Source organism: Pinus tabuliformis, chromosome 8, assembly GCF_031772625.1.
Source record: "Pinus tabuliformis cultivar Carrire ecotype Pingquan chromosome 8, CPIR1, whole genome shotgun sequence".
NCBI lineage: Eukaryota > Viridiplantae > Streptophyta > Pinopsida > Pinales > Pinaceae > Pinus > Pinus tabuliformis.
The window spans coordinates 1,635,548,381-1,635,574,608 of record NC_142294.1 but is presented as its reverse complement, the minus strand read 5'-3'; the positions used below and the strand labels follow the sequence as shown (position 1 = coordinate 1,635,574,608).

The 26,228-nt window shown below is 38.3% G+C and overlaps 1 protein-coding gene across 1 annotated transcript in view; it reads left to right on the top strand.

Moving 5' to 3' along the window:
- The first annotated feature begins 19,367 nt into the window (after positions 1–19,367).
- The window catches only part of LOC149242406 (uncharacterized), a 28,553-nt gene continuing 21,692 nt past the window's right edge, over positions 19,368–26,228 (top strand). The window contains exons 1-2 of the mRNA XM_089370822.1: positions 19,368–19,770; positions 19,981–20,245. Of these exons, the coding sequence (XP_089226948.1) occupies positions 19,368–19,770; positions 19,981–20,245 (668 nt within the window). The remainder of the gene's footprint in view (positions 19,771–19,980; positions 20,246–26,228) is intronic.

Genomic DNA, 26,228 nt, shown 5'->3' with positions numbered 1-26,228 from the left:
AAGTGCCTGGGTCTTCTATTGTCAGGGCATGGAAATGAGGAAGGGCAGAAGGGCTTATATTTTTCATCTTAGTATCCCCATTGGTTTCCCTGATGGGGAATTTCTGTTTTCAGTCATAGGTTCAGTAGGAATGGGTTCTCCTTCTTCTTCCTTTGTGTGTTCTTCAAATATGTCTGGTTGCTCACCTAAGGGTTCATCCAACTCACAGCCACCAAAGAAAATGGAACGTTGGCTATTTGAAGTAGTGGGGGTATTTGGCAAAAATTTCCCTAAGTTATCCCTATTCCTACGAGGCATGAAAAGAAATGTTTTTGTTTTGTTTTGTGTTTTTTTTCAAACTTTGAAAGTGATTTCAGAATTGAAATTGTAGAATGAATGAAAACTATTGACTGAATGAAAAAATAACTACTTCATTGAAATCGTATTTGTAGAATGGAAAGGAAATAAAAGAATGCATAATGAAAAAGGGAGAAAACTAAATTACTTTTGTAGAAATGAAACTAAAAGCAGAATATTAGAAACAAGAAATAGAAGAAAGAAAGAAGTAAGCACATAGTACTCAGACACCTCCCTGGCAAAGACACCACAAACTGATGAGCACCAGTATTGTAGCAAGAATGATGCAACTCCTTGAGCTACCAGCTTTACTTTATCAACCCGGGGTTTGTACAAACTTGGAGGTGATAGTGTTGTATACACAAGTAAAAGTGATGGTTCTGCCTTTTGTCACTATTCAGTTGGCGAGAGACCACTAGGTTTTCAAGCCAAACTTCTATGGATTCATAAGAAGAGTGATTGCTAATGAAAGAAAGAGAGATCTACTCTAGGAGAAAGCTTATCTATTTCAAATAAGGAAAATGACTGAAATCCTATGCTAAAAACATACCCCTCTCTAACTAACCGCTGAGAAACTATGATTTACAAAAATGCCAAGGCAACATGTATGAAATGCTACTATCTAAAGCATGGAGATTCAAGACATCAAACATCACTACTATGCATGTAAAGGACTGAAATAAATATGTTATGGTCTTTTTATTCTTTTTCTAGAAAATAAAGTTTAAACCCTAATCTCTTTTGGTGATGTGATACATGCCTTAGTGATATTGGTGGATGGTTGGGAGTTTTAGAAGATGGTTGGAAGGTTTGGGAGAACCTTAGGTGACCTAGTGTGGCTTCCTAGAGTTTTTCCCTCAATTCAGCCTCAAAACAAGCCACTACGGGAAAACCTATAGGATGTACTAGAAACCTACAATATTCCCTATATTTCTACAGGATATAGCTGAGAGAAAAATGATGGTTGTTGGAGGTGATGGAATGCTCAGCGAAGGTGGTGAATGGGTGCAATGGAGTGAGAAAATGCTTAGGATCACTCAGAACCCAACACCAAGGTTAGGATATGGTTGGATTCGCTCAACATGATTGGAGGAATTTCTATGTAAAATGATGAGATTGGTGAAGATTTTGGTGAAAGCAAGGGATGATTATGAATGGATGAAGTTGGAAGGTGGTTGCCTGCTATGAGATCTATTTAGATTTCTAAATCACCTACTCTGCATCAAACATGTATAATTTCCACAAAGTCATGTAAACAAGAAGAACTCTAACAAGCTATAAAAGCATAATTTAATGAACTAGTTGTCTACTTCATGCATGAGGAAAATTTATAAATAAAATGGAATCATGGATGAGATCTACTGAAAGACTGAATATGGAAGAGATGGAAACTAAATCCTACACTTTCAAAAAGGATCAAATGCTAGTTTAAGTACAGTAAACTCTAAATCTTATAAGGAAATGGAAATCTGTCTTTTTGGGGTTGCTTAAGGGTCGTTTCCTCAAATAATGATCCCTGAGGGAATAGGTGAGGCTAAGATACCTACTGATAGCTTTGTGGTGCTCCTTCTATCTCTTCTAACCTTCTACTAAAGTATAGCACAAATGGAAGCAAACTAATAAACACTAATCAAATCCACAATGCTTGCAATGAAATACTTCTAGAGACAACTTAACATGAATATATGAAACTAAGCTAAAAATACAGATACAAGAAGAGGAACCTTTGTTGCTAGGGTTGGGCCCTAACCCAAGAGCTTCGGCCCTCTGAGTTAAATCAGTGCTGGATCAAGAAAAAGCTCATTTTCATTATCAAAACAGAAAATTACATCAATGTCTTCCACAAGTTTGGAGCTAAAAAATAACTATACAACAAAAATTTGAATCCTAATGAGGCTCTAGGCCTCTCTACTTATACAACTGAAGTCTCCAATGACTTCCTTAAATCTATGGAGGCTTGGCTCCCAAAATCGAGATGAGCTAACTCTTTGTCTCTCACTTGCTCGGCTGCCTTTTGATCTTCATGACTTGGCTGCTTGCACTCTGAGCTGGTGTGATTAATGGAGGAATATTCGAATGGGGGAGGAGTAAATGAGGAGGATTTACCTCCTAAAATCTCTCTCCCTTGTCCCATTCGAGTTTTAAACCTTATTATTGCCAAAATTCCTTTATTTTCTCTTCCAAACCTGCATTCAATGCATATTAGTCTACTAGGCATAATATCTCACTTTAACTCATCCCATTAAACAAAATATAATCAAAACATGTACTAAGTTGTGAGAAGAGTTGATTTGACTAAGCTAGGAGGTGAATTAAGGCCCACATAATTACCCAATGATGATGCTTGTCACTCTTCCCAACATATCCAACTATTTATGCCTCCTAAGCACTCTAAATATGGGGTCTGCCACCCTAGTACGATGGGAAATCTCTCTTGTGATTCTCTCCACCACAAGTAAAACATTACAAATTCTCCCTGCCATCACCCTTATTTTTCTCCTCAAACTAAGACCCATGTCCTCTGTCAACTACATTGAACTTATTATAATGTGCTACATTCTCCTTATCACCTACATCCTGATGTATTCCTCGCTTATTAGCCCACTTTCCTTTAGTCTTGTCATTACCTTTCCAATATCGATTTGGCTCTGACTTGCACTTAGACTGCTCATAACAATGCTTCATCTTCCCAATGACTCCCTCTAATGACTAAGGCTCATCATACTCAATATGATCTTTAAACGTTAAAGGAAATCCACTAATTAACCTTTGGACCTTCGTCATATCACCCTTTATATATCAAACATACCTCAACAGCTTCAAAAACTTACTCATATACTCTTCATCTTTCACATAACCCATCTTAAGCTCATATAGTTCCTTTTCCTTTCCATCATAATACCTCTCATATGGGTACTTCTTCCTAAAGAATCTTTTAAACTCATGCCAACTCAACTCTTCTACCTTGATGCCTCTGACGCACTTCACTTCTTCCCACCAGATATCTTATTTTCCTTTGAGACTAAAAATATCTATTTTGGCCTTCATATTCTCTATATAATCATGCAATTCCAAAAATGTATTCATCCCAACTAGACATGCTTCTACATCTTGTTTCTTCACATCCCCACCAAAAGTAGAAGTCTTTGATTTCTTGAAATCCTATGGAAAGTATTGCTTCTCACCCATCCTATAAGGATGATAATGGTAATGATAGTGATGATCATGATTCTCTGAACCATAACTAGAATAGAACCCATAAGAATTACATCTCATGTCAGGTATATCAAACCATATGCCCCCTCTGACTGTATCATCCCTGCCTAACCTTTGTCCTGATCGAGACTTGCTACTATATGCCCCATTAGTCCTTTCCTCCTATCCATGAATGATCTGTGGTTGTCCCTATCTCTAAAAATCTAGTAAGATTTAAAGGATCACTACATTAATCTTAGCTTGCTTTTCCTGGGCCCTGGAAATTCTTTTGTGTGATTCAATCAACCTATTATTGTATGCCTTGCAACTTCTGATTTTTTCCTTAAAAATTCTCAGTGTATCTTCTATATTAGGAGAGTACTCATCTCCTTGTTACTCAACTAATCTATAAGGAGAGTCATGTGAATGTAAATCCACCATTCTTCTCATCATATTTGATATTCTATCTCCTGCAAATATGCCATACTAGATAAACCAAAATATAGACATAATCAAAATCATACCTTTGTGAAGTTTAGGGGAGGCTATCTCCTCTGAATAAATCAGTCCAAATTAGCATGATATACATGTATATACATATAATTACATCAACATATAAATCATCTCAACATCATCATTATGACACAAGACTGCAACAATGACCATCACAATGCATGCATAGTGTTGGGCTTCATAATTGTCATAATTTCCTTGCCTTACTCAGTTTTTATATTATTTTCTAAGTCCTTTCTCTAATTAGGCTATGATAACTTATGAGGTATGGATTCTATTAGTGTTTTATATGTAGTTATTATTTTATTATACTCATGGATGGAGTTGACCATTAAATCATTATTTACTTATGAGTGGATCCTTATTTTGGATAGGAATCTATTGATGAATTGAAATTTGATGCTGCTTCTTGGAATGATCATGGGAAAACAGATAGCTTCAGGTTGTTACACCTTCTTTGGAGAAAATTATTTAATGATCGGCTTCCGACTTGGTCCTCCAGATGCATTAAGATCTTTTATAGCTTAAAATGAGCATCCTGAGACTGTTTATATTCTCAGGATCACTTTTTATCAAAAATAGATTCATTGTTCTTATCTTTGACGACATGATATAAAAAATTGAATTAACCCTCGAAAGGGGTTGTTCAATTGTAATATTGTTTTTGATATAACCTTAGACTTGCAAGGACATTGGTTTTAACCGGTTCTCTATAATTGAATGGAAGGGTTTATTACTCAAAGTTAACCTATTTTGTTGATTCATTTCATAAGGCAATTCAATTCCGATGATTTGGGCCTAATCCTGGAAGCAACAGTGTCTTTACTTGTACTATTAAGTTGGTGTTTAATCCTTCTATCTCAGCTATTTAGATTTGCATAATTGCTCCTAATTTCTCATTTCTTTTTCATTAAATCATGTGCTCTTCTTTAAATAGGATTTATCGAGATTGTTACAGAGTAGATTTGTTGTAGTTAATCTGTTAGGAATATCATCATTTCCTGTCATTTCCTATAGATTATCATAGTTTGTTATCTTGCATACTTAATTTCTTTCGATGGTATGATTCTGTGGTACTTTTTCTCCATTCTATAGTTGTTGTTACCTAAGTAACAACTCGATGCTCAAGAGGTTTTCCTTTAACTTTTCCTTCAAAAAGAATTTAGAAGTTGATGTTTTGAATGGTATGATGTAGTTACAAATTGCATTATGATTTGATTTATTTAACAGTCCAACTTTTATTTTCAAGAGGATAACAATAAATAGTCATGCCAACATTTCTCTTGCATAAATTGTGTCAATAACCTTGAAATAGAAAAATGAAACCTTGGGTTGATAAATTAATGTGTAGTAATTAGTTGGTCCTTTTAGGAATAATTAATTGGCTCAAAATTTTGGCATCGTTTCCAAGGAGGTTGTCAAAGAGAGTGCCAGTTGTACCCCTAGGGGTTCGGTATTAAAGATGGAATGTAAGAATTTGTGCATGGACCCAAGTAAAAATCTTGTGCTAGTTCCTACCCTCGGCTAATTTGTTTAGTGTGTATGACCAGATAGAAACCTAGAACTAGGAATCATATAGAGATAGATTCGAAATCTACCCCAAAAATCATAAAAACCAAGGTAAAGTTGGCCTTGGAAGAACGACCTTTATAAATGAAATCATTCATAAATTAGAATCTCAAGTGTCGGTAGGTCCCCGAGCAGTATCTGGGAATGGTTCTACTATCGTTGCCCCTCAAGTAGCAGGGCCATCTGCTGGAGCTAACATTGAGATTCATGATAAAAATCTAGGATCCAAGCAAAGCTTCCAAGACATACATGTTAGGCATATCAGTCCTTTTGATAAGATTGAGGTTGTTAAGTTATGGTATGTTCTATTCTTATAACAGTTTACTTCTTTTCCTTATTATATTCCAAAGATTAGCAATCACACGTACATAAAGTAAAGTGCAGATAGAACATTAAACGATTGACAAAAAACAAGCCAAGACAAGAGACACAAGATGTGGCGGCTAGCCAGGGACAAACCCCACAATGTGTGGGGAAACCCTTTGATAAAATCTTCTTTTATCTTCAATAATTCAGCAGAGAGAAATAGTACAATAATTCTGATTCATATCAGCACTAGCAAACCCTAGATCAATAGCATCAGCATTAGCGGCTTCATTATCAAACTAGGGCAGACAATATCTTGCAAACCGTTCGTCGGATTGACTTCATTCCACCACCAAAAGTTGCGGCTTTCAGAGGAGGTTCAGATGAACCTACAACGCAGTTCCAAAGAGGAGATCTTCTAGGCCACGCAAGTCATTCTTTACTTCTGCAGTTGCAGCTTCAGTTTCAGCAGTTTCCGGCTTCAAACTAGGGCAGTTGATATCTTGCAAACCGTTCATCAGATTGACTTCATTCCACCACCAAAAGTTGCGGCTTTCAGAGGAGGTTCAGATGAACCTATAGTGTAGTTCCAAAGAGGAGATCTTCTAGGCCACGCAAGTCAATATTTACTTCTGCAGTTGCAGCTTCAGTTTCAACAGTTTCCGGCGTCAAACTAGGGCAGTCGATATCTTACAGACCGTTCATCGAATTGACTTCATTCCACCACCAAAAGTCGTGGCTTTCAGAGGAGGTTCAGATGAACCTACAACGCAGTTCCAAAGAGGATATCTTCTAGGCCACGCAAGTCAATCTTTACTTCTGTAGTTGCAACTTCAAATTCAACAGCTTCCGGCTTCACATGTGTGAGAGAGAGACCCATTTCAGCGCAGTAGAGAAGAGACTCATTTCTGCATAGTAGAGAAAGAGAGAGATGTGATGAGATGAGTGAGTCCAAATGAGGAAAAGTCCTCTTATATTTATACACAACGTTGGTGGGTGAATAGATGCGACTGTTGGGCTTCTGAGCCTACATGAGTTGTAGGTCGGCTTGATAATAATTCCATAATCAAAATAAATTCATATCTCCATGAATACTTATCGGAATCAGATGATCTTTATATCAATCCTACACCTCTCGACAAGAGGAATCTAATAAAAATATTATCAGCCATGAATAAGATGACCCACATGAAGTTTTGCTCTGGTTGCCAATTTTAACACTCCCTCTCAACCATGGAGAACTTCATCTACAATCTGTCTATTGGTCGTTACTATTCATCCATCAAATGCACTGCCCTGTACAGCCTGACCCTTGCCCTGCTCTGCTCTATTCTGCCTGTTCTGCTTTGTCTTGTTCTGCCCTGCACTGATCTGTACTGTTTTTCTCTGTTCTGCTCTGCTCTTGCATTGTTCTGTTCTGCTCTGCTTTTGTCCGAATTATGAAGAAGAAGAAATGATCGAGGATGTATCATACTGACTCAAAGTCAGTCTCAGAGTATGTACCACTGGTCCTAGACTAGTCTCAACCAACCAAAATTCAACATCATAGTGAGTACAACTCCAGTGGTCCTAGACCAGTATCATCCTCCACTGACTCAAAGTCAGTCTCAGAGTGCGTACCACTGGTCCCAGACCAGTCTCAGTCGACCCAAAGTCAGCTTCATAGTAAGTACCACTCCTACTACTGGTCCCAGACTGGTATCGTAGTCTCAGAGAGTGTACCACTGGTCCCAGACCAGTCTCAACCGACCCGAAGTCAGCGTCATAGTATGTACCACTCTCACTGGTCCCAGACCAGTACTGCACTGACATGAAGTCAGTCTCGGAGTATGTACCACTGGTCCCAGACCAGTTTCAACTGACCCAAAGTTAGTGTCATAGTATGGTACAACTCCTACCACTGGTCCCAGACCAGTATTGCAGCCTCAGAGAGTGTACCACTAGTCCCAGACCAGTCTCAACCGACCCGAAGTCAGCGTCATAGTATGTACCACTCTCACTGGTCCCAGACCAGTACTGCACTGACACGAAGTTAGTCTCGGAGTATGTACCACTAGTCCCAGACTAGTATCATTGATCCCAGATCAACAGAGGTCATCCTAGCGTAGGGAGTACGGTAGATACAATGATGCGTCCATCGGTACTACAATGGTCCCTAACTTCATTTCCCTGCTCATTGATCAGATGAGAGGTACTTCCCATGAGTCCCAGACTGCATGGGTAGGATGCCTCGACAGGAGAACTAATCAATCCTGTCCTCACAGAAGAACACATCAATCCTGCTACAATCGCCGTGGAGAACACATCAATCCAGGCTGCCATGGAGAACACATCAATCCAGGCCTCACAGGAGAACTAATCATCCTGCTACACAGGAGAGCGAATCATCCTGTTCCACAAGAGAGCGAATCATCTTGTCCCACAAGAGAGCGAATAATCTTGTTCGAGTGTGCACCACCAGGGGAGGGTGAGTCACCCTGTGGTCATATGTTGCTCCAGTAGGAACCGCAAGCCCTCAGAGCTCCTAGAGCTCAATGTATGCAACATGCAGGACCCTTTTACAGGGGTTTCTTGCCGACTCCAAGTCGTTTGGGAAAATCACAGATTAGATCTTTCCTCGGGGCTTTGACAAGGTGTATCAACCTGTACATCATCTTAATGTGATGGAGCTTCCTTGCTCATCGACTTACCATATCCCAGATGATGTCTATCTGCTGGAGAAGTTGACGAATACGGGATTCCTCAATAATCGAATCCCACCTCTGGTTGTTACAGAGAATCATAGTGGTATCCAATGTAAATCCAAACATCTCATTGAAGAGATTTCGCAACCAGACTGCCTCACACGAGGTTATGCTAGCAACAATATATCCTGCTTTGGCGGTGCTCAAAGCCACCGACTTCTGCTTCCTGCTCATCTAGGATATCGAAGCAGATCCCAAGGTGAAACAGTACCCGGAAGTGCTCTTACGGTCCACCAAACTTCCTGCCCAATCAACATCAGTATATCCAAGTAGTCTCACATCTCTAGCAGTGTACCTTAATCCATGAGAGATTGTGTCCTGAAGACATCTCAGAAGATTCCTGGCATCAATCCAATGAGGCTCAACCAAATATGAGCTCACAATGCTAACTGCAAAACATATGTTCGGACGGAGGTTCACCAAGAACATCAATGCGAATGAGTTTTTGAAACTCAGAGGCATTTCCCAAGTCTGGTCCGACATCACTACCATATAACTTCTAAAAGTTAAGATCCTCGAGGTAGTCACAGGCTTGCAGTCCATCATACCGAATCTTTCCAATATATTTACCACATATTTTCCTTGAGATAGGAAAATTTCCCTTGGCTTCTGCCACACTTCAAGTCCTTGGTCCTTCATTTCAAATTCAGAAGCCATCTCCCTCTTCCATTTGTGAATGAGAGGGTTTGCGCCTGTTAGAAAGAGGTCATCCACATACAACACCAGTATGAGAGGATTGTCATCTTCAACCTTAAAGTAAAGGTTAGGATCAGCTTCACTCCTAGTGAATCCCAGCTTCATCAAGTAGCTATCAATCCTCTCATACCATGCTCGAGGTGCTTGCTTCAGCCCATAGAGAGCCTTCTTCAACCTGCATACATGAGATTTTCAATCATAAATCTCAAATCCTTCAGGTTGATCCACATAGACCTCTTCTTTGATAGAACCATGCAAGAACGCGATCTTAACATCCATCTGATGTAGGTTCCATCCTTGTGAAGCCGCAAGGGCTATGATCAAGCGGATGGTCGTATATTTGGTAACAAGTGCAAATATCATAGTTTATACCTCCCTTCTAGGATAAACCACGAGCAACAAAATGAACCTTATACTTTTCCATACTTCCATTTGCTGCATGCTTTATCTTGTAAAGCCATTTTGAAGTAACAATTGTCTTGTCCAGGGTCTAGGAACTACTTCCCAGACATCATTCTCCATAATAGACTCATATTCTATGGTCATAGCATCCTTCCATAGTTAATGCTTGATGACATCTGAGAATGATGAAGGTTCATTTTGTATGATCGTGCTCATGATGGTCAGGTATCCCTAATACCTGTTAAGTTTCTTACTTTGATGGAAAGTTCCTCAGGGTGTAGCATGTCCTTCAGCATCATCAAGTATCCCCCTAAGCCATGAAGACCTCTTCCTAGAAGAGGAAGGCTCATGTGGATGAGGATCAATCGGGTCCATGGGTTCTTCTACATCAGGCATTGATTCATCATCCTTTTCTTTTGGTTCCCTGGTGTCGGCTTCTTGAGAGCTACTCAAAGTCAGCAGATTGTCCACCTTGCTGAGAGCCATATCTTTGTCAAAGGTGACATCATGACTAATCACGACTTCCCTTTGACCGGTGGTGAACATTTCTTCAGCAGTTTATGAACCCAATGCTTGATGAGGGCATCAATTTTGTACATATATGGCGGTGATTGTAGTTTTAGCCCATAGAAACTTTGGAAGTCTTTGATTATGTAGCATGGCCTGGATAGCTTCCATCATCATGTGGTTCTTTCTTCCTACCACACCATTCTGCTTAGGAGTATGTGGTGTAGTAGTCTCCCTCTTAATGCCAACCTTAGGTATGCCTGAGTAAACCAATTGTAATATATCGGAGGTCTTGCTTTGGCTTGAGGGGAATGGTCCCCTTTTGAGCATTCCTTTGGCACATCCCGGACATACACCTTCTTTCTCTACTTGGAATTTGGGCATCCCTATTACCATCTATCTTACATCGGGTAGAGCTTTGTAATGAAGGTGGGTAAACCTCCGATGCCAAAGTTCGGACTAAAGAGTTGTGTCACAAGACATGACACCTAGCGGACTTCCATCGACCTGATATAATGAATCAACACTAAACTCAAGAGTAAAGGCATATTTAACATTATTTTTCCATATACATACCTTGCCATTGCTGAAGGTTACCTTGTAGCCTATGTCTTCCATTGCCAAGATGGATACTAGGTTCCTTTTGAGGTCAGGTGCATTTTTTACATCCTAGAATTTCTAGCCTTCTTGAATGCTTGTCCTCTTCCTTGATTCCCAACTCTCCTCTTACCTTTGCTGTTGAATTTTTCATTCCTTTGATTGCCATCAGAGGGATTTCGAGTTGCACCACTGCATACTGTACCATGCTTCTCTAATCATGATTATCATCATGCTGCCCATGTCCATGATTTTATCCATCATAATGCTGCTCAAACTAGTGTGCATCATCATCATGCTATCCTATATGTCCATGATCTCATGTTGCCCTTTATGTCCATGATCTCATTCATCATGATGCTCATGGTCTCATACATAAAATCTTGCTTTATTGCAAATGTAACGTCGTCATTTTCTTCTAGCCTTAGGTCTAGCCTTTCCTTTTGATTTAGTCCCGAAATTATTTCTTTTCTTTGCATGAGAAGAAAAGGCAACAGGAGGACCTTTAGGCATGGGCATTTCTTGCACTTCTTCCCTTGTTTCTTCTTGAATGCATCTAGCCATTAATTCCTCGAAACCAGAAATTACATTATAGTTCAAAAGAGTAGTCCTAAACACATACCATTCAAATGGCAATCCTCCAAGAGTTGTGAGTGCCATTTCTTTGTCAGTAATATTTTCCCCAATAGATAGGAGATTGTTCTTGATCCCAGTGTTTCTGAAGAAGTATGCTTGCATACTTTCATCTTTACCCTTCTTGATTTCCATCAGCTTATTTCTAAGAAACAAAACTTGATTTGCATCATTAACTTTAAATAAACTCACCAGTCTATCGTAGATTTCCTTGGAGGTGTCCAGTTCAGAGATGTAGGCCACCAAGGGCTTGTCGATAGAGTCCCGGATGATCTTCTATTGTTTTGACTTCTCCATTTTTTCATTTGTTCCAGGCAGCAGCGGATGCATTTGATGGAGGATCAATAATATTGCCTCTCACATGATCCAACACTCCTTGATTCTCAAAGGTTAGATCGATAGAAATCTTCCATCCGTGATAGTCAACTTTCTCACGGAGCTTGTCTTCAGCAGGAAAGAGTGTTGAGGACCCCATAGTTCTTTTAGGATAGCCTTGCCAATATTCTCTTCGATGATTGCTCTTGCTCTTGCTCGGGCTTTGTCTTCACCTCAGCTCCGATACCATGTTAAGTTATGGTATGTTCTATGCTTATAACAGTTTACTTCTTTTCCTTATTACATTCCAAAGATTAGCAATCACACGTACATAAAATAAAGTGCAGATAGAACATTAAACGATCGACAGAAAACAAGCCAAGACAAGAGACACAAGATGTGGCGGCTAGCCAGGGACAAACCCCACAATGTGTGGGGAAACCCTTTGATCAAATATTCTTATATCTTCAATAATTCAGAAGAGAGAAATAGTACAATAATTCTAATTCATATTAGCAGTAGCAAACCCTAGATCAATAGCATCAACATTAGCGGCTTCATTATCAAACTAGGGCAAACGATATCTTGCAAACCGTTCGTTGGATTGACTTCATTCCACCACCAAAAGTTGTGGCTTTCAGAGGAGGTTTAGATGAACCTACAACGCAGTTCCAAAGAGGAGATCTTCTAGGCCACGCAAGTCATTCTTCACTTCTGCAGTTGCAGCTTCGGTTTCAACAGTTTCCGGCTTCAAACTAGGGCAGTCGATATCTTGCAAACCGTTCATCGGATTGACTTCATTCCACAACCAAAAGTTGCGGCTTTTAGAGGAGGTTCAGATGAACCTATAGTGCAGTTCCAAAGAGGAGATCTTCTAGGCCACGCAATTCAATCTTTACTTCTGCAGTGCAGCTTCAGTTTCAGCAGTTTCATGCTTCAAACTAGGGCAGTGGATATCTTGCAAACCGTTCATCGGATTGACTTCATTCCACCACCAAAAGTTGCGGCTTTCAGAGGAGGTTCAGATGAACCTACAGTGCTGTTCCAAAGAGGAGATCTTCTAGGCCACGCAAGTCAATATTTACTTCTGCAGTTGCAGCTTCAAATTCAACAGCTTCCAGCTTCACATGTGTGAGAGAGAGACCCATTTCAGCGCAGTAGAGAAGAGACTCATTTCTGCGTAGTAGAGAGCGAGAGATGTGATGAGATGAGTGAGTCCAAATGAGGAAAAGTCCTCTTATATTTATACACAACGCTGGTGGGTGAATAGATGCGACTGTTGGGCTTCTGAGCCTACATGAGTTGTAGGTCGGCTTGATAATAATTCCATAATCAAAATAAATTCATATCTCCATGAATACTTATCGGAATCGGATGATCTTTATATCAATCCTACACCTCTCGACAAGAGGAATCTAATAAAAATATTATCAGCCATGAATAAGATGACCCACATGAAGTTTTGCCCTGGTTGCCAATTTTAACAGAGGTGCACTCTTGTAACTTAAGAGAAGGGATAGGTGAGACAAATGAACCATATTGTCAACCTTCTAAGCAACGATATTTTGCGACGCCCATTGTGAGGCGAGAAATTGAAATTCCTGAACTGAGTAGTGTTGTGAGACTAGGTCAAGATCCAAAACCCCATTATCATATTAAAATTTCCTAGTTAGTACCTCTTGATTATGGGATCCCTGAAGGTTACTAGCAAATCTTTGATCAAATGGAAAATCCAATAACAGGAACACAAACCTGAACCATAGAATATCCTATTTTTGATCTGCAAGCTAATGCACCAATGAAGGATATCTTGTTACAAAACCTTCCAAACTTTCATGGGATGGCCTCCAAAGACCCCGATGCATTTTTGTTTGAGTTTGATGTCTTATGTCGAGGATATGATTATACTACTGATCCCCAAAAATTAAATTTGTTTCCTTCTACCTTAAAGGGAGCAGCATTACGATGGTTAATGAGATTTGGGGTGGTACTATAACTTCGTGGGATCAAATGAAATAGGATTTCCTTACTAAGTACTAGGATTATTACCGATCTATAGATCTAAGGGAAGAAATATTTAAGATGACATCAAAACAAGATGAAACCTTAGAAGACTATATTGAAAGATTTCAATATAATTTACAAATATCACCATATACTACTCTACCCAAGGACATGTTGAAAACCACTTTGATTAGAGGTATGAAAGATGAATGGATAGAAATGCTTAATTTAATGGGGTAGGGTGACATTTCTAAAGAGTAATATGATGAAATTATAAAAGTGTGTATCAAATGTTCACGAGGGAGTACATGAACCAAGCCCGGAGCTCGTGATCCTCTTAGAAAATCCAACATAAATGCAGGGGGAGGAGTTACATGAGTAGAGATTGGTAATATTTTAGAATATTTTAAAACTAATATCTTAAGTACACTGGCAGCATAGTTGAAATTTTTACAGGTAAAAAAGAAGCAAACTAAAGTGAAACATGCATTAGCTATTTTTTGTCATCGTTGTCGAAAGAGGCATAGTAAAAAAGAATGCCCACTAGATATAGTCCATATATGTGCTATTTGTAGCAGATATCACTTGATCGATCATTGTCCTTTTTGAAAGTCGTATTTAAGGAAACTAAAGAAGAACCAAAACCAGCATTAGCGCAACATTGAAAATGGTAGAATCACCCATTAGGTATGTTGCATGACCCTTCTTTGTTTTCTTTCTTAACAATTTGGTCAACAATTGTTTCCTGGATTAAATTGGAAAGAAAAAAAACCATTCTCCTACTACCTAGAAACCTCATCCATACATTTCATCACCCTAGACAAGCCAGTCATTTCCCGATCCTTCTTGGCCAAATCAACAATATCCCACAACCTCATGGTAGAACACACCAAATAACCCATACCCTCTGCAACAGGAAAATCAACCTACTCAGGGGCCAATGTGGTCCTAGAATTGGAAATGCCCCATTGGATCGATTAATCAATCAATGGGAGTGATGCCTTAGTCACAAAATCAACCACCATTAAAACCTCCACTTCAATTACCTCCAAATGCTCCACCTCCAATACGACCTCAGTTACCTGCAAAACCAAATATGAATCCAAATAATAGGCATGTGTAACTTTTAGAAATTCTGGAAACTTTGGATTCTCCTCCTCCCTCTTTGGAATGTAACACACTACGTCTGAGGTCTGGGAGAACCATCTTTCCCGAAGATCACTAAAAAAATCAAGAGCAACCATAGAATGATAATCCTGCTAAGGAGCAGCCCTTGAAGGAACATTCCCATCCTACCATAATCATTACTGAAGCAGAATAGCCTAATAAACTAACTAAAAAATAGGAACCCATTGATATTATGGACACTGCTCCTCCATTCCCTACGAGATTAGCCATAGTAAAATCACCTATATATCCTGACTTTGATCTCTTAGGGGAATTACAAAACTTATGTATCAAAATCCCTCTCCTATAGGCTATTGGAGAAATACCCATTTACGCCAAAACTATTAAAGAACTATGTGTTAAGAAGTCTGGTAGGAAGCCACAAGACTCTCCTACAGTCCATGTTTTAGGGAAACTCTCTGATCTCATTATAGGAAAACAAATACCTATTAAATATGATTATCTTGGAAACCCTGTAGTCATTGTCTAGATTTAAGGATATAATTTTCCAAACACTTTAGTGGACTTCAGAGTTTCCATAAATATTATCTCTCGAAACTGGTAGACTCCTTGGAATAACTAGATTTAAAACATAATCGATCAATAAAATCTACACTAGCAGAGCATTCCAATAATACAAAACATCATATATGCATTGAGAAAATTTGCATCCTTGCTAAAATTGACCACTATTCCCAAAGAAACTTTAGTGAGGCCATTGAAATCAATAAACATCCTAAAAACCTTGACATGGATGAAGGATGGATCATAAACAAAAATTGGATCCCCACATTAAGACCTAAATCCAAAAATTTTGAAACCCATTAACTTATCTTTATTTATTACTAACTCTCCCACTGGGCTATTTAGTTTTCTATTATTATTCCTTATATTATTTGACCCTAATCACTTATTAATTATTTTTTAGATATTAATTAATGTCAATGATTAAGAATACGTTAATTATTCTTGAATATCATAATGCATTAATTATTTGATAATACGACAACAAATATATTATTAATCATAATAATATAAACATATACATTAATTAATCTCTGTAAAAACATTTTAATTATTTAATTTGTATCATTTTTTATAATTACATAATCATTTCTGAATAATTTTATTGTTGGGCATTTTTTCACAAAACCCTAATAACATTTCCCTATTTATCAAATACTAAGGTTGATCACTTTTCCACACATTTTTTCATCCCGATGATGAACCACAGTTGTGGGTTCAAAACGTTTATCTTTAAATCAATATGAATGGGATGGATCCAAAAAATCTATTGTAACAAGCTAAGAATCCCAGAAATCTTAAATCCGAAACTATATTTAAACCAACTACAACCATGTTGGAACTAGATGACAGATCCGTAGTAAAATTGGAAGAGAACTTAGATAATATCATTGTTTCTATAGATTGTTGGAAACCTAGTGGATTTTTTGGTCCTCTATTCTAAAAATAAACTAGGAGGAAACCCTTTGATATTCGGCAGACCATGGCTTGCCACTGCAAACACATACATTCAGTGTCGAATGGGAAGTATGACAATCGCTAAAGGATCAGCTATCAAGAATCTTATCCTATACCCACCCACTAGACCCAACATGTTGACTAACGATTTTAAATGTTTCAATCTTGAATATCATGAAGGAAATTTACGCTCTCCTCTCATCATCAACAAAGCTCTTATCTTTAAAGACATAGTGAGGATGATATAATTAATGGTTTTATTAATCAACATTCCACTATTGGAACCCCAACATGTCAAATGTTGAAATTTGTGCTTGAAAATGAAGCCCAAGGAGATCTGCTAAATGACTTGAACACTGAGTATATACCCAAGACTGCAGTTTACAATAGCATTCCCATTGAAATTGAGCCTGACAACACCTTGAATATTAATGCCAATCTTAATGACCTTCAATGTGAAAGGCTTATTTAAATTATTCAAAAATGTAAATATGCTTTTGCTCGGGAATAGTTTGATATGAAGGGCATCGATCCAAAGTTGTGCACACATCATATTTATATCGATAAAGATGCTTGAGCTATTCACCAGACTCAAAGAAGACTAAATCCATACCTCAAGGACATAGTAAAATAGGACTTCAAAACTTCTTCATGTTAATTTTATATATCATATCTCTGATAGTCAGTGGGTTTCACCACTAGTGGTAGTCCCTAAACAGAATGGAAAATTGAGCTATTCTGTCGATGATAGGGAACTAAATAAAGCCATGAAAAATTATCATTTTCCTCTTCCATTAGTTGACCAATTCCTTGATACTCTTGTCAGAAAGAAATGTTTTTCTTTCCTAGATGGATTTAGCGAGTATAGTCAAATCCAAATTTCCCTTTGTTGGACACCTAATCCTAAGTGGGTTAGTGTGGAAGTCGAATGGACAAAAGGAGTCCAAGAGACCTTGGGATCTGAAACCCAAGAGTCATATGTTGTACTATAAATGTATATCTGATGTTAATAAAAAAAATGAACTCACATGATTTATCTTTCCTATTCTATGTTTCCCATGTGTGTTTAACATGGTATCAGAGCCATGATGTGTGGCCTGTGTAGTTTTCTCATGGTTTAGCAACTGGTCTAAGGTGCTTTGAATAATGCTGGCCTAGTCTTCATTACCTGACCATTTATTTTAGCTGACCATTTATTTTAGCTGAGCGCATCAGATCTGCAACTAGGCATTGTATTCCTACCTGCGGCCTATCACAGTCTGCGCACTGGTATAATAGTGCTGTGATTTACCATGAGTGTTCTCCCTCATATTCGTATCTGTCATCTTTGCACCTCATTATAACCTGTTAGTGAGCAGAGCAATGGTTATTTCTTAGATTCTGAGTTGCATCACTTGAAATCTCCACTCGAATTGCACATTCTTTTGTGAAGTACGTTGGAGGTCACAATCAAGGTTCGAATTTGATTCGTTGGGTCAGAGAGAGAGCATGTGTGCTGGTCCAGTAGCTATTTGACGTGTGAATCTGAGTCACAATAGCAGCTGTGATTGCCTCCATTGGAGCATTTTTGGAATCTCCTCGCTGTTGGAGCTTGATTGTTAATTCTGACATTCCTGCTCCCCGTCAGAACTGTTTTCTCTGTTTAATCCCCTGAAATTATTCTCTAAAAGGAATTCCTCTTGAAGAGCGATTTATCTAACGATTTGTGTGTTGGTCTCAGAAAATGCTTCTGCACCACTGTGTAGTAACTCCTATTCTCTTCGGTTTTTTGAAATCATTGTGTGCGTTATTCTTTGCTTTTCTCTGATCTCCCATGCGGTGGTAGACTGGTGTATTGTGTGATTATTGAATGTGTGGAGCGCTCCTTTTTGAACGCTGCCTACTCTGTCTGAAGGGTTTGAAGGCTAGTTTCGGCGATTTCTGGTCTGTGTTTGCGTTAAGCTTTCGAGGAGAAATCATGGCGGAAGCTGGTGAAGTTGAGACCTTTGCGTTCCAGGCTGAGATCAACGAATTGTTTGTCTTGTCTGGGATAATGTGAATAAACAGTTCTGGTTGTGCATCCAGCTTACTCTTGTCCGTGAGACTCTCAAACCGGATCTTGTCCAAAGCTTCTGATGGGTTGCAGTGCTTTTAAAAGAATGCGGAGACATTCAACTTCGATTTGGTATTAGTGAAGGCGTTTCTAAAGATGATGCTATTATTAATGCTGTTCCTCAGGACCACAATGAAACTGCAGTTGACAAAGTGATTTCTGATAGGCTTTTAACATTCAAGGATATTCATGGAATGGTGGAACAAAATTGTCAGCTTCGTAGCTTAGTGCGTACTCTTGCCCATCAAAATGAACAAAGAGAAGAAGAGATCAAGGAGGCATTTGACTTTGAGCTTAAGAAGCGTACCAATGAGGCAGCCTCCAAAGTTGTTGTCATTTTGAAAAAGTCTGAAGAGCAATCGAGTATGATCGAGTCACTCCAGGGCACTATGGGAATGTATAAGAGGCTTTATGAGGAAGAGATCAGAAATCGATCTTTCTTTCAGTATCCTACGGAAGGTGAGGGCAGGAATGATCTTCGGAAGCTTGTGGAAATTTCTCAGGAAACTACTCAGAAGATGCAAGATCAGTCTGCTGAAGAGATTAGGCATCTAAAAGAAGATTTAAAAGCAGCCAAGCATGAAGCCAATGCCCTACACTTTGAACGTGACCGACTTCATTTGGAAGCAACCTATGCTCGTGAAAGGTTAAATTCATTTATGAAGGATTCAGAAAACCAGCGGAATGAGATGAATGCTATTCTAGCAAGGAATGTAGAGTTTTCCCAAATGATAACAGAGTATCAACGGAGATTGCGTGAAAGCTCTCAGAGTACTTAGGCAGCTGAGGAGCGTGATCGGAGGTTTCAAATGGAGGTCTCTGTACTAGAACATGAAAAGGAAATTCTATCGAATGCAGAGAATAGGGCATCAGAGGAAGTGATTCTATTGTTAGATAGAGTACACCGATTACAGGCTACTGTGGATACAATTCAGAATGTAGATGAAATTCATGAGAGTTCAAGGCAAGCGGAAAGAAAAAAAGAGTTTGTGCTGGTGGGCACTGACAAAGTACAACAGATGAAGAATGTAGCACAATTGCAAAATATGCAAAGCTCTGGTGTCCTTGAGCAGAACTTGAATGGTCAGCAATATTTCCCTACAACTAGGGACAATTCTTTGAGAATTGGCAGTTCAAGTGACTCGACAATGAATGCGAGTCCCCTATCTGGCAGAGGTGTGGAGATGTCTAATAATTTAGGAGATATTGAAGGTGATTTTGATTGTATACCATGCACTGTAGCATCGAATTTGTCCGAATATGAGAATCATGAATCAGTTAGGGAGATATCCATCCACCAAAGTTCTATGGTTACAACTTCTTCGAGTCGTGTTCATCATGTTTTTGATAGTTATGCACAAAATGACATCTCCGACCTTGAGAATTATAGCATAATGAGGGATAAACTCAAAATTGGTATAGGTCTTGGAGGCCCGCTTACATCAAAGCCATCCTCTAGTTGTGATACCTCTTTTTTGACACAAAAAGATTCAACAACTCGAGTCCCTGAGGACACAGTTATGTCGATAAACATGGAGGACAGAATAGAAGATGCTGTTGGGTTTATAGAACGTCTGAGTGAGCATGCATCTTCAACATACCTGGAGGCAGAGAAGTTTTTGACTGCTGAAAGTGAAAAACCAAGCCTATCACAAACTAAAATGACCAGACTTGATAATGCATTAGAGTTGTTAAATACTCTGATACATTCCACTGTTGATGAGATGGTTAAGATCAACAAAACCTCTCTATTCAATATTAAAGTATGTCTACAAAATGCACAGGAGAATATTGAGTTTTTGCAGCTTGAGACAAAGCTACAGCAAGAAGAATTACAGCAGTGGAGTCATCATTCTGAACCTATTTCTGTTCAGAAAATTGAAACAGACTCCCATAAACAACAAGACATTAATGTTGCAAATTCATTGCCTAATACAACAACAGATTTGCATGCAGATGTAAAAATTCAGTCTGCACTTCCCAAGCCCATCATCAGACCTTGGGAACAGCTTGTCCACAACAAGCACAGAACTGGTCTTGGATATGACAAGGACTTGTCCTTTCATATTCCAGACCACTCAAAGCCCATTCAGTTTCAGAGTGCTGGATTCATTGATGATAGTTCACCTGCTTCTCATGACAGTTCAGCTTCAGCTGTTCCAGAATCTACCCCTCTTACACAACAACAACAACAACAACAACAACAACAAATCGTGAAATGCCAACACTGTGACCGAGTTGGCCGTTTGAAAGATCACTGTTTTGATCTTCATCCATGTAAGCACTGTCATAAAACCAGTCATTCTTCACACAGATGCTTCAGAAACAAACGTCCTGCAAGAACAAAGATTCATCTTGGATGGATCGCTTCTTGGCAATGGGCATCAACAGCCAAGAAGATATTCCAAACACATGTCAGAACTTGTTCCAGAATATTGAACAGTCTTGCAGTTGAGTTTTCTCCATCTTCTCACCTTGTATCTGACAGGGGGGAAAATGATGGTCATCTACAAGCCTCAAAGCCACATCAAGCGAGCCTGAGCCACAACCTGCCACACCAGTTTCAGAGTTGTAGCCAGAGACAAAGATGCCCCTGAACATGCCTTCAGTTGGCAATCTGGGACACTTCCTCTAGCAGAAGACTCCAGCTTCTTGCCAGTTTTGGAAGAGTTCTAGGAATCGCAGAGTTGTTGGTCATCCTTAAACCATCACAGATTAAGAACACTTCCTCTAGCAGAAAACTTCAGTTTCTTGCCAGTTTTGGAAGAGTTCCGGGAACTGCACTAAGCGTTCCAGCGTTGGTGGTCATCCTTAAACCACCGCCCTTTATACCAACATTTCATAGAGCACATTCAGCCTAGTGCTGCCATGCATTTTTTGCACATTTTGTATTACAGCTCTCTTCTTGGACTCATACATAACCCTTCGGATTAAGGGGGGAATGTTGGACACCTAATCCTAAGTGGGTTAGTGTGGAAGTCGAATGGACAAAAGGAGTCCAAGAGACCTTGGGATTTGAAACCCAAGAGTCATATGTTGTACTATAAATGTATATCTGATGTTAATAAAAAGAATGAACTCACATGATTTATCTTTCCTATTCTATGTTTCCCATGTGTGTTTAACACCCTTAAAGACCAAGATAAAACTACGTTCACCTATCAGTGGGGAACATTTGCATATATATTCTTACCATTTGGGTTGTGCAATGCACCAACCACTTTTCAAAGGGAAATTTTCATTATTTTCTCTGGTTTAATTAACAAAGGACTTGAACTATACATGGATGATTTTACCCCTTATGGTAACAATGTTGACCAAGCCTTGCATAATATTGAGAAGGTTCTTGTATGATGTATAACTACCAGGCTATCCCTTAATCATGAAAATTTTCATATGACGATGACAAAGGGCATATTTCTGGGACATTTTATTTCTACTACAGGCATTCAGGTAGACCTAGCTAAGATTGAGGTAATTCTGAGACTCCCACCCCTCATACACAGACAAAGGTATGTAATTCCCTTGGTTATGCTAGTTATTATTTTTGTTGTTTAGAAATGTTTTCAAAAATTGCAACACCACTGTGTGCATTAACTGGTCATGTGGAATTTGAGTGGACTAATAAATGTGACATTACTTTTGCAAATATGAAAAAGTTGGTCTCAACAGCTCCTATGTTGCGAGGACCAAACTAGAATCTACCATTCCATATATCCTCAATTGCATCAAATATGATGATAAGAGCAGTCCTTAGACAAGAAGAGGATAAACATCCCTATGCAATTTATTACATTAGCAAAAACCTTACGTCAGTTAAGTTAAATTATACTATGACAAAAAAATAATATTTGGATGTTGTTCACGCCATAAATAAATTTCGCCACTATATAATGGGATATCAAGTGCTTTGTACACTAATTATTCTTCCATTCGTTATTTAGCTAACAAACCCGTTAACAATAGTAGAATAATTTGTTGCTTACTATTATTGCAGTAGTTTGACATTACTATAAAGGATCGATCAGGAAATGAGAACCTTGTTGTAGACTTCTTGTCAAGAGTTCTAGTTATAGCTGATTCTTCTTAGTCAAGGACCATTTCCCAAATGAACATTTGTTTGCTGTGTTAAAATATGAAACTACGGTGAAATTCCACTTTAGACTACTCATTTCATGGAGATGATGGTGGAATTGAGTTCCTCTTTTTGAGAGGACCAAAATATACCTAAAGGTCACCTCATTCAGATAAGCAGAAGTTGGCTTTTGATTTTCTGTACCCACTCATGGATATTGGATCAGGCCAGCTTCACTCTCATGCACACCTAGATAGGTCAGCCTCAACATCAAATGAACATTGTTGGACACCCCTATAAGCCTATAAATACAAGTGACCCAAAATCTCATTTGGACATAATCACATCAAGCATCTTCTTCTCTTATATTTGATTTGGTTCAACACATTGGTGAAGGAAAAGGTCATACAAGGGTCTGAAGTCGTATATATGAATTTCACACAAAATTAGGGTTTTTTTTTTTTTTTTTTTTTTTTTTTTTTTTTTTTTTTTTTTTTTTTTTCTGACGCATGCACAACATTGGGAAATTTCATCCATAGACGCATGCATTCTAAGGCCAAGGTAGCGTCCAGTGAGCTATAGATGCATGGACACTAACCTCAAGGGAGCGACCAGGGGTTTGACTACAATTGACCATCATCTGACGTTTTCTAAAGTTGCTTGAATTTTGAATCAAGATTTCTCTAATATATTCTACCACTATAAACTAGTTTCTGAAGTTGTTGGGTAGTATTGTTGATCATATTGCATTAGGATCATTGTACTCTCTGCTGAACATTTTATGACAATCTAATAAAATAATAATTTCAAAGCTTTTCCCCCTAGTGGGTCTTTTCCCTGGTCTTCGACCAAATATGGTGTCTCTTGTTCATGTATTGATTGTCTTCTTTGTCATTTCATATATTGTTCTATCTTCAATTACTGTTGATGAATGGAAAGATTAATTGTCATTGGAAATATTGCTAATTGAAGTTTGGAATTGGGATAAAGTAATTGATACAACATAGAACAATCTAAAAATTAACATGGTTTCAGAGCTAAGGTGAAGGAAAAGCCTAAAAGGAGACAAGCCATCAAGCAATCATATTTGGAAATTTAGGTTGGAGATCATAGCTGATAATAATGATGTTTGGGACTACATTCAAGGAAAGGTACCTGATCCTATGGAGAAGGCATCTACTACTACCAAGAACAAGCATAAGAAAGGTGAGTTGAAAGCAAAACAAATTATAGTTGATGGATTACAAGATAATCTACTTGCATATGTTGGAAACTTGAGAAGGTCTAAAGACATGTATGATAAGGTAGTCGGCATGTATGAGGTCAACAATTTGAATGAAATACTCACCTTGAAATATCAACTCAAAGAGTTGGAGAACTGGTGGTCGTGACTCTAAGAGGTCTCCCTCCTATTTGGGAAACATTCATCACTATTATAAGCAACACAAATGTCCTCCCTTCATTTGATGAAATTTTTGGAAATATCACTCAAGAAGAGTCAAGGATGATAGCAAGAGGAAGGATTAAAAATCACGAAGAAGGAGAACCTGTTACATACATCACCCATGAGAAGAAGAAGTAGAAGAAAGAGAAAGGAGGTCCATCAAATTCAAGAAATCCTACTCCTCGAAATTCTGGCAAAAGAAAGGAATGTGCGAACATTGAATGCTACAATTGTCATAAGAAAAGGAATTATACTCGATATTGCCCCGAGAATAAAAATGGACCACATTATAATAATTGAAGCAACAACAATAGGTTCAATGATGAAAGAAGGAGATATAACTGAAGGAATCACTGAAATGGAAGAAACGATAGAAGAATAAAATGTTCTTTAAGTGACCATGAAGAATATCGTCATCCACAAAAGAAGTCGAAATTCCCCAAGTTTGAAAGTAATGTTGTGAATCAATCTAAATATATTCTTATTTTTTCTCTTACTAGTTCATCTCCTCTAGATTTTTGGGATAGTTGGTTGGTTGATAGTGAGGCTAGTCATCACTTCTATGGTTACAAGGAATTTCTCTCTAATTTGGTAGACAGGGAGTCAAATTTGAAAATCATTCTTGGATACAACTCCACTCATCCTGTTAAAGGTTTTCGATCTATCAAATTTCAATTGAATTTTGGGGAATCTATTTTACTACATGATGTAATTTATGTGCCTTGGTTAAAGAAGAATTTGGTATCAATACCCTCTTTGGAAGACAAAGAGATGAGCGTTTATTTCATCAAAGGAAAGTTTCTTACTTGTCCTGTTGGATCACTTATGAAAGATGAACTCACTTTGGGAACAATATGTGAAGGACTCCACAGAGTCACTAGAAGAACACTACTACCATTGGTTCATAATACAAATCATCTAAGTTAATTATGGTACCAAATACTGGCTCATCTTCATTATGATTCTCTTATGAAATTGGATAACTTGGTCTCAGGAATTCCAAAGGTTCAACTTCAACATGATGGATTATGTCCAGGATGTGCTAGTGGAAAAATGACAATGGGACCATTCTTCTCTAGTGAAAATTAGACCACTGATATCCTCCATCTCATTCATTCCAACACATGTGGACCAATGCTCATGCACATTATTAGTGGATATATCTACTACATCACATTCATTGATGATTTTTCAAGGAAGACATGGATATATTATTTGAAGCATAAGGATGAAGCCTTCAAAACATTTAAGGAGTTCCAATCATTGGTTGAAAATAAAATAGGGAATAAGATCAAAATATTTAGGTCCGATAATGGTGGACAATACATGTCAAATGAATTATTGACTTTTGGAAAAAGGAAGGTCTCAAGAAGGACACACTTGTGCCATATACTCCCAAAAAAAAATGGTTTAGATGAATGGAAGAATAGGTCTATATTAGAAGCCACTCGAGCAATGCTCTATGATCAAAAGTTACATAAATTTATTTGGGCCGAAGCTTCACATGTTGTTGTATATGTTCAAAATAGGGTGTCACATCAAGCTTTGGCAAGAAAAACTCCTGAAGAAGTATTTATAGGAGTAAATCCCAACATTATTCATCTTTGCATATTTGGATGTCCTGTATATTTCCATGTGTTGAAGGACAAAATTAAAAAAATGGAAGCTACAAGAAGAAAAGGTATGTTTGTTGGGTACTGTGAAAATTCTAAAGCATTCAAAATATATATTCTTAGTCAAAGGAAGGTCGAAATTAGCAGGGATATTACATTCGATGAAGATGTTGCTCTTAGAAAAGCAAGATATCTTCCTTTGTCTCCTCCTCCAAAGAAGAATGGTGATATGGATATCTTGGATGGCCCATCCATGCTCGAATTTGAGACTGATATTGTTGATGATCACATGGAGCCCATGGATCCCTTAGATTCTCCTCCTAGTAATCCTCCTACTAGGATGAGGCCACTTTGGATCTATGACACTCTTCAGGATGTTGATAGTCATGTGCCTGTCTAAAGATCATTTAGAGAAAGGTAGAAGCCATGTAGGTCCTAGGGATATGCTGCATCCATAAGCACTATGATTCAAGCTGAAGCTTCCACATTTGAAGAAGCATAAAAGAATGTGTTTGGAAAGATGTTATGGCCAAGGAAT